Raw genomic sequence first — 10,362 nt, 5'->3', positions numbered from 1 at the left:
CAATCACCCAAATCGATTAAAACACAGATAATGTTATTGTACGTAAATAGACCATGTGAACATAACCTGCAATCAATAATGACAACCAATGGAAAAACAGGGGGCTTATCCATGTGTCTTTCCCATGCAATTTTGTGAGTATAAATCTTTTATTCCTTTTTAATTAAAATTGGTTGGAACTTACTACACCAGAGTGGTTGTGCCATCTTCCCTCCCCCTCATTTGTTTTTAGAGAGAGGCTGTGCATGGCCTACAGGCATGCCAGTATGCATCGATTTAGAAACCAGAAGACTGATTTTTAATATAATTGAGAAGCTGGAATGCACAGGTAAATTTTTTTTTTTTTTTTTTGGAAATGTGATGTGAAGGCGAATTAATCCTTTAACTAATGGAGCTAACACAGTGTCAAATATATCCTTGACACCAACAATTATCTGTATTCAATGTGCCCTGAACCCAAATCATTAATGTTAACAATCAATCTGAAAAAAAAAAAAAAAAAAAGCATTTTTGCATTAACAGAGTGTAGTATGTATTCAAGCACTAGCATAGTTAAATTCTTCATCAAGTCACAATTCTTAAGCTGTATGTCCAGCCAAAACTTTTCTTTCTTTTTATTAGAGCCCCCGTGGGGTTTTTACTGGTTTTCAGGGCTCCATAAGAGCGATTGCCCCACACTTCCTGTAGGGGTGACGTTACACCAGGCAGGAGATAATGGAAAATCTCCACCAACAAAACAGGCCAAAAAAAAAAAAAAATGAATGGAACAGAAAGTCTACAACCCCAATTAGCATTTTATTGTAGCTGGTGTCTTGTTGCAGATTTTCTCTTTCTGGTCAAATCATTGTCATTAGGATAGGAAGTGAAAATTCTCTAATTAAGCCCCAAAAAGCAGTAAAACCCAACTCTGCCCAAAATTAAAAAATAAAAATGATTTCTGGACCAATAAATCTAGTGGAGTCCAAGCCAACCAATACAGATATATCAGTGTTAAGCAGGTGATGCCCTGCTGTTCTAGCTGAAGGAAGAGGCTGTGTTCCTCCTCCTGGTTTTAGGCTCTCCATACCGGCAGCTCCACAGGAATGAATAGAAAACCCAAGCAACAGAAGTATGATGCCACTGCACTGGCTACAGGACCTCAGGTAAGGTTGAACAATATTCTCGGGGCATCACTAGAGTATCATTTTAATCAACCAACCTAATTACACCTACTTAAGAAAGAAAATATCAGTTTTAGCTGGGGTCAGCTTTGAAGTGCTTTGACCAATCATAATATACTTAGGCAGAGAGACACGGATATATTCAGAAATCTTTTTTATATTCATAACCATCATTTTTTTTTTTAATCCATAACCATGCCACAATGACATCTTATCTGTATCTCCTTGAACAACCGACAATCAAAACTGAATATTCTGACTAGACCATATTGCATCTTGGATGTGGTCCTCGCGTAGTAAGCGTAGGGAACGCAGCCCGTATAGGAGTTGGCTTTTGGAGTTTCCAATGAAGTTGTTTGAAAGAAAGGCCGGAAGACCTCCAAAACCATCACGTAACGTATAAAGGGGCACTCGGACTAATCCCATTACCTAAAGACAAAAATAAAAAATGTAAAAAGAAGACTTGAATGACATTTTTAGGGACCGTGTCTCACATATACAAGATTACCTAGAAACCCCAAACAGGATATATTTTATAAAGGCAGAGACCCTGCAGAATAAAGTGGTGGTAGCTTAAATTTTTTTATGTTGCATGATATTTGCATAGCTGGTTATCAAATGCAAATTTTCAGGAAAAGATGCACTAAAATAAAGCTTCCAATAGAACACCCTTCTCACTACAGTAAAAGCGATGGCTGTAGAGCCGTACAGATGGACTTTTACTGAACACCCAATCGCCAGCTGTAAGAAATGATTCCAATCCCATGGCTACACCTGTCAAGTAGTTTTACCCACTTCAATCCAGGACATTTTCATATGTTCTATAGACATAAAAGGGGTTAATCCAAAGTAAAAAGCTGTAACCAGAAGAGCATTTAACAAGCTTTGAGCCTTAGCAGCTTATTTAAATGTAACTGTATTGTTCTTGTATTCTGGGCATTTATCCCTGACAACTGTCGTAAAGGCCTGTATTGCTAGGTGCGCCAGCCACCAGACTCTGAGTTTGACAGGCTGCTGGCAGTGGGGCTGGACTGGTCACCTGTGCCCTCAGCTAAACACCAGAGCCCAATGCACTGGGGCTAATTGCCCGCTGTGAATGGGGCCTTAGAATCAAGCCAAGCCACTCAAATCCATAGAATCAGATATTTTAGGTCCCTGTAGAACTTTACATTGCCTCCCTCAGCCATGCCAAAGTTTGGGCAGTGTTTATGCCTACAGAGTTTTTCATTTTCTGTAAAGCCTGATATGTCTCAGGCATGGCTTTATACAGCAATGGCTATACATGTTCCATGTATGGAAAGTGCTGGAGCTTCACAGCCAATAAAGGATATGTAAATCCAACATTTCATATTCCTGATATGGGCCTGCAGTAGCATGTACTTGTATGATAAAGTATCCAACTAAATCACTGTATTATATATATTGCCTTTCATTTCTATTTTATACTGAATGGGTTGTTTTACAAGGTAAGGGTTTACATACACTACCTGTGCTCAATCAGTAATCAGACCAGGGCACTGCAAAAGCATCAATGGGAGCAACCATACAGTGGTAGTAAAGTGTTATTTTTAAATTGTACCTACAGGTAAGCCTATAAAGAAGGCTTACCTGTTGGTACAGTGAATATCTTCTAAACCTGCATTGTTTAGGAGATATTCATACTGCCGCATGCACTCTGACGGAATGCCATGCTTGGGCCATTCCTTCAGAGTTCCATGCTGCGACCACAACTGCCATGTGCATGCGCAGGAGGGATGTTATCGCGGCACGGCCAATCAGAAGGCCGGAACACTCTAACCTAGAAGTAAGACCAGGTGAAGATGGAAGCCCGGTCAGTGATGACAGCATGCTGCTGGAGGGCTTCATTCTAAGGTAGGTACTTCATAATGTGCTAGTATGTGAAGCATGCTAGCACAATATGCCATTGTCTTGCAGGTTTTTTTTTTCCTTTAGGTGCGTTTTACTATCGCTTTAAGTTGGCTTAAAAAAACAAAATGGATTCCTCCATCCATACAAGTGGGATGGATAGAAGAATCTTAACCGCTGGGGCATTGTTTTATGACAGTGGGGATCCCTCCACTGCAGTCGGGTGATCGAGGGAAACCTTTGATCACCTTCTGTTGAACCAGCATTGACATACATGGATTAACATTTAGCCGGTCCCTGCTGAACCGGGTGAATTTTGATCCATCTGACACCAGCTTAAGGTTAGCTATACATGGCTGGAATTTTACCCGGTTACTGCAGAAGCTGAGTAGTGTCAGCACCACTCAGCTCGACAAACTTCAGTTTATAAATCGTGGGCATTAGAATACAATTGCTTGTAGTGCAGATTCTTCCAGCCTTGTTCTTTAATGTGGATGGGGGACTCAAGGAATTTTGCTTGTTTAGCCCGTGGGGCTGAAGGGAGAAATCTACAGTACAAGTGCATAGCTAGCATAGGATTGCTTGTTATATGCAAGGATGTGATATCACCTTTTATGCATAAGTACATGTAAGCTATGCAGTAAAGAGGCCCCTTTAAAAACCCTTTGTAGCTTTAAACTTGGGAGTTTACCCACAGCCTGGCTGAAAAACTAGTGACGGTAGACATCTATGCCATCCTCCCTGTATTCTGGGAAGCCTCATAAGTTCAGCCACACACTCATAAATCGCTGGAAACTGTGCAAGCCCCCCCCCCCCCCCCCCAACCAAATTCTTTGGACAAACCACATAACAGGAGCTGAAAAAGGTCAACACTTCATACGTTCAACACACCTCTAATCCATGGTCTTTTGCATGGACCGCCTCTTTTTCAATGGCTTCCATCTCTTCTACTTTTAGTTCTTTGGCAAAGAAATGTGTGACAGCCTTCTGTGGCATCTCTCGGACCTGAGAACTCTTATAATCCTGTTCTGTCACTTTTAGCGTGTTAAAATAGGGGCCCAGTTCCTCTAGCAGTTCCCGATTCAGGCCGTCTTCCAATGAAACATCTCTTAGATCTACAAATCCCCCTGGAAAACCAAGGCGACCATCAAACCTCATCATCATCTGTGACAAAGAAAAGAAATGGAAAAACAACAAAATTAAACCACTGAAGGATTAAAGCCAAGAAAAAAAGTATAGTACTCTACAATTGTGGACGATTGTGTACAAAAGCTCAGATTATGCTGCTATGGATGTTGACTGTAGACCAGCCATTCTAAACCATTTAATATAGGGCAGACCAATGCATGTCCAATCACACTCTATGAATTCAATAGGAAAGCGGAAAATAGCACTCTGATGACATCAGATCACATCCAACTTTATTAAATCCGGACATAACACAATGCAACCCCACCTAGGTCCTCCGACCCTCTCTAATGCTTAACTTAATACAGCGGATCTTGAACTAGCGACTAACGGTAATGGGCTTCTGTACATTGTGCTATGCACCAGTTCTCAATTATGATCCTAATAGTAACTGTATGACTTCCCTCTTGCTTTTTGATTGTAAGCTCCCATGGCCCTCCTAACCCTCTTGCATCTAATTGTTTTGCAATTGTTCGGTCTCCCTTTAATTTTGTAAAGCAGGGAACAAAGTGTTGGTGCTATATCAATTCTGAGTTATATCAAGGCCTCATTTACATGAGCAGGCCGTGTATACTAGCATAGGGATGCATTGTTCTGTGCATCCCTGTGCAAGCAATTCTATTCATGCCAATTGAGACACAGCTGCTGCTACCAATTTGATAGCGGTTTGCGTACGGCCCCAAATGCAAACATTGTGCATTTGGGGGTTCCGCAACCGCATGGATATCAAACTGGGAGCAATGACTGTGCCTGTACAGCAGCTGTGTCTGTTGGCAAGAATGGGACTGCCTGCACAAGGCTGCATGGAACACGTGTGCATCCTGGTGTGGACAAACACGGCCCACGCACAGGGGCACAACCATTCAAACAAAGCTTAAAGCGTTTGTTAACAAAAAAAAATATTGATCCATTTCTGTTAAAGAATATTATACATCACAGTGCTTGTGCTGTGTAATTTGGCCCCTTCTATTACCTAAAATACCTGGCAGATCCTGCCTAGCTATGTCCAACCCTCTGTAAACTGACCACGGTATACCATGGCAGCTGAGCCCTGACACTGTGGTCAATGTATGTGCCTCCATCATCTCCAGCTCTCCTGCAGTGCCCCTTGCAGTCATATCACACCCCCCCCTTTTTTCTCTCCAACGTCACAGTGCCCCCTATCACTCTCTGCCTCTCCTGCACAGTGCTACATTTGGCAGGGCAGAGGCAGGATTCAGCCTGTGTCCCCTCTCCCGTCCCACTAACAAATGTCAGCAGTGCAGAGGGCAGGAGGAGCTGCAGATCTGGACAGAGGGCGGGAAAACACTGAATTCCCACTATAAAAAAAAACAGAGTGGGTAGGTTTTTTTTTTGAAGAAGAGATGTGCACCGTCTCTTCTGCAATAAAATGCCCTTACCTACCTGCCTGCTTGTTGTCTCTTTTGGGACTGTAAACTGAGCTGCGCACATAGTGCTGGTCTGGTCTCCAAGTGCAGGAGTGGCTTCATCCCCCACTGGCCAATGGAGAGACCCAAAGACCGGCACAAGACCACTGGACAGGCGAGTATTGAGACTTTGGTTCTGTTTTAAAGTGGTTCTAAAGGATCAAGGTTTTTATGCATTAAAAGAGAAGTATGGTTTTTGTTCTTTGTAAGTCATACTTACCTAGGTGGATGCAGCATCTCTCCCCAGCGCCTTTACACCTAAAACCCGAGCGATCGAACACTGCCGATTGCTCGGTTCTCACAACTCCAAAAGCAGAGAGCTGCTGTCAGTCACAGCTCTCTGCTCTGCCCCCACCCCCTCACTCACTCACTGGAGCACTGGGCTGTTGAGGAAGGAGCGGCTGGCTCAGGCTCTCAGCGGCTCGCTGGGAGGCTAAGCCAGGTGTCAGTCCAGGGATCTAGATGGATCCCGACTCCGTGGTCATGATGACACGGAGCCTGGACCAACTCTGAGGTCAGCAGAGAGCGAACTTCAGCCCGCTCTCTGCTAAAAACGGGTCACAGGAGTGCAGAACAAACTGCACTCCTGTGATCCATAGAAGAAGTACAGCCAAACAAGCTTTGGCTGCACATCTCCTTTCAAGGTAAAAAAAAAAAAAAAAAAAAACAACTTGTGTGCTGCTCCTCCAGCCCCCCATCTGGATCCAGCAATATACAGGAGAGAAGCGGCTTTCCTGGTTCTCCCTCTCCTCATTGGCTCATACAGCAGCGAGAGCCATTGGCTCCTGCTGCTGTCAATCACAGCCAGTGAGCCAATGAGAAGAGTGGCGGCAAAGTCAAGCCACATGCTGTGTATGAATAGACACACAGAGCGCAGCTCCAGTGCCCCCACAAGCAAGAGGCTATTGGGGGAACTTGGCGGGGGAGAGGAACCAGGACCACCAGCAGGAGACAAAAACAGAAGAGGATCGGGCTGCTCTGTGCAAAACCACTACACAGAGCAGGTAAGGGTAACATGTTTGTTATTTTTATTCTTTCCTTTAGAATCAGTTTAAAGCGGACGGAGCTCCACCTGATTTTGTGTTTATTAAAAGTCAGCAGCTACAAAAAGTGTATCTGCTGACTTAACACGCACTCATAATTAACGATGAGGGGAGGATGGTTACAGAGGACACAGAGAAGGCCACCGTGCTTAATGCTTTTTTCTCGTCAGTCTTTACACAAGAAAAGGAGGGGTACCCTGACCATGACTGTATGGTTAGCAGTACTTCACAGGACTTGCCGCTATGGCTAACAGAGGGTGAAATCAGGGAAAGGATTGATAACATTAACACAAATAATTTACCAGGCCCGGATGGCGTACATCCGAGAGTACTCAAAGAACTCAGTAAGGTTTTATCTAGACCACTGTTTCTGATTTTTGCTGATAGTATTTTGACAGGAGATGTACCAGGGGATTGGAGGAAAGCTAACGTGATACCAATATTCACAAAAGGGCAGAGGCATATACTGGGAAATTATAGGCCGGTCAGTCTGACATCGATAGTATGAAAACTTCTGGAGGGGATGATAAGGGACTATATCGTAGAGTTTGCTAAAGAAAACAACATCATCAGCAGTAATCAGCACGGGTTTACAAAAGGGTGTTCTTGTCAAACCAATCTGTTAACATTCTACGAGGAGGTGAGCTGTGAGCTAGATAGGGGGAGACCAGTGGATGTGGTGTACCTGGATTTCGCTAAGGCGTTTGATACAGTTCCCCACAAACGCTTAATGTATAAAATAAGGTCTGCAGGCATTGACCACAAGGTTTGCTCTTGGATAGAAAATTGGTTAAAGAGGCGTGTCCAAAGGGTGGTAATAAACAGCGCATACTCAGACTGGTCTGGGGTGGTAAGTGGGGTCCCCCAAGGCTCAGTCCTGGGACCAACCTTGTTCAATTTATTCATAAAAAGCATTGAGGTCGGGGTCAGTAGCTCAATATCAGTTTTTGCAGATGACACAAAATTGGGCAGGGCAATAACTTCACATCGTGAGGCAGAAATCTTACAGAATGACCTGAACAAAATAACAGAGTGGGCAACTACATGGAAAATGAGGTTAATTGTGTTGAAGTGTAAGGTTTTGCATTTGGGGACTAAAAACATAAAAGCACAATACACGTTAGGGGGGGAACCTTTGGGGGAATAAAAAATGGAGAAAGATCTGGGAGTCTTAGTTGATGATAGATTAGGCAACAGCATGCAATGCCAAGCGGCAGCTTCCAAAGCCAACAGAATATTAGCATGCATAAAGAAAGGGATGTATTCCAGAGATAAGACTATAATCCTTCCACTTTATAAAACTCTGGTCCGACCGCATCTGGAGTATTCTGTCCAGTTCTGGTCGCCAGTCCTCAGGAGGGATGTGTTGGAGCTGGAGAGAGTCCAGAGGAGAGCAACTATACTGATATGGGGATTGGAGGACCTTAATTGTGTAGAGCACTTAATTTATTCTCCCTGAAAAGGAGACACCCGAGAGGGGCCATGATAGCAATTTATAAATACCTCAACGGTGATTTCAACATAGTAAAAAAATTACTGTTCAGTCCCAAGGAATGCAAGAGGACACGAGGCCATACAATGCGATTAGAGGAGAAGAGATTTAACCTCAGGCTATGCAGGGGGCTTTTTTTACAGTAAGGGCTATACGATTGTGGAATTCTCCACCACAAATGGTAGTAACTGCAAGGAGTTTGGCTACATTTAAAAGACTCTTAGACGTACATCTCAAGGATCAGAACATTCAGGGGTATGTGAGATGATTACAGCCACACACACCTACACAGGTTGAACTGGATGGACTATTGTCTTTATTCAACCTCACCTACTATGTAACCTGTCCAACGATCAAGCTGGCGGGAGCCTCAGTTCTCCCCCCTCTTCTACCCACGGGCCGGCATCTCTAGTGTGGGCACCCGGCTGGGACAGCTTGCGGCTTCCTGAGTGGACGGGCAATCTTCTTGGACCTGTGACGTGTCCTAGATAATTGCAGGGAGGGAGGGGGAGAGGAGAACTTCCACTCAAACTGCCTAGGCAGCCCGAGCGGAGGTGTGAGGGGGTACCTGTCAAATCTAGGTACCCGCTCCCCCCCAACAAAATGACACACCAAACATGGCATGTAAGGGGGTGATGAGGTCTTAAAGTGGAAGTTCAATTTTTGGGTGGAACTCCGCTTTAATGAACTGCACACGAAGGCCCAATGCAGGGCATTCTGGGAGCGCCCTATCAAATGTGACAACTGCCAGCATTAAAAAGCTAAAACCGCTACCCCCTACAAGGTGTGGGCGCTTCCTTGGCGCACATTCCATGGCGCCTCACGCGAAAATGAGCAAATAAAAGGCACACAAAAACCCAGTGTTCCTGCTACGCTGGGTGTAAATGGGCCCCGGCTGTCACCCGTGTGCAGCTCAGTGTACAGACGGCGGAATTACATCATCTCAGCCCAGCCAATCAAGAAAGCCGAAGACTCCTGGACTCAGGAGGAATGTGAGGGGATGGAAACAAAGTGAGATGGTGGAGTTCACAGAACCAGAGGGGGCGCTTTATAGGGGATAATGATACAGAGAGGGGTGAAGAGGAAACCTCATATAAAACCCATATACAGCCTCCCAGAGGACAGCTCCTCTGTGGCCCCCCAGCTCTCACCAGCACAATGTATCTGATGGGGACACGGTCAAAGAGTTTGGCTGTGCTCGGCGCATACAGCATGACATGGCAGGCGTGCCTGTATCCCTCCAGCTTCAGGGCCTCCTCTCGGGACACATTCCGAGGACGGGGCCGGTCCTCCGGCTGGGTTCTGTTGGATTGAGCTGCCTGAGCCATCGTACTCCTCCCCTGCCGACACACACATGCACAGCCGCTTCCGCAAACACCGCTCACGTGGTCCGAACAGCCAATCAGACCGCAGGGCGACCATAGACAGACCGGAACAATAGACCTGGAAGGGGGAGCTGATAGAGGAGCGGTGCTCCAAAACAGCGACACCTGCTGGCAGCTCAGCAGCTGTGCTTAACACGTGCACAGCTCCAACTAACGGCTGTTCAGAAGTGGTAAGTGAAATTGTGCTCATCGCCACCTACTGGCACAGTATGGGTAGGGCAGATGTTTATTTTTAATTAAACATAGAGCAACAAAATTCGGTTATTAAAATACATAAATAAAAATTCACAAAATTAATGAAGAATTACAACCCCCGGCTTATTTTTAATGCAATGAAAAATGGACATAACATATAACCGTAAGGTTTCACGCTGTACAGTATGCTGCATTTTTCCAGAACGCATGGCAAATGAATGCGTGCAAAGGCAATTTAGTGAAAAAAATATATAAATAAATACATGAAAAGATTATTATAATAAAGCGATGCAAACGCACTGCAAATGAAGGCAAATGCATGCAAACCACACATGAACGTGCACAAAACCTGTGTAAACGCAATTTAGTAAAGCAAAATAATTTGGAACAAATGAAAAAAATATTGTACAAAATACAAACACACTATAAATGCACACAAATGACCAAAAAATGCAAATGTGCATGGAATTGTGTAAACGCAATTAAACACATCTAAAGACACATGCAGAAACGCACAGTGACTGCAGAGATTGTGGTGTAAACAACCCCCAGATCTTGCTTCCTTCAGCCTGCATTCACACCTAAGTTGAAAGCAAGCAGAAAAAA

The 10,362-nt window shown here is 44.4% G+C and overlaps 1 protein-coding gene across 1 annotated transcript; it reads right to left on the bottom strand.

Annotated features, from left to right (window-relative positions):
• Positions 1-1,197: 1,197 nt before the first annotated feature.
• Positions 1,198-9,564, bottom strand: NUDT16 (nudix hydrolase 16). Its single transcript, XM_082264294.1, has 3 exons — positions 9,328-9,564; positions 3,918-4,190; positions 1,198-1,589 (listed from the first exon to the last, which is right to left on the bottom strand). Exons 1-3 carry the CDS (start codon positions 9,502-9,504, stop codon positions 1,401-1,403), a joined length of 639 nt encoding a protein of 212 aa, XP_082120420.1. The 5' UTR covers positions 9,505-9,564; the 3' UTR covers positions 1,198-1,400.
• Positions 9,565-10,362: the final 798 nt, after the last annotated feature.

Source organism: Pelophylax lessonae, assembly GCF_965119305.1.
Source record: "Pelophylax lessonae genome assembly, chromosome: 7".
Taxonomy (NCBI): domain Eukaryota; kingdom Metazoa; phylum Chordata; class Amphibia; order Anura; family Ranidae; genus Pelophylax; species Pelophylax lessonae.
The sequence above is the reverse complement of the archived record's forward strand: the minus strand, read 5'-3'. Positions and strand labels throughout refer to the sequence as shown.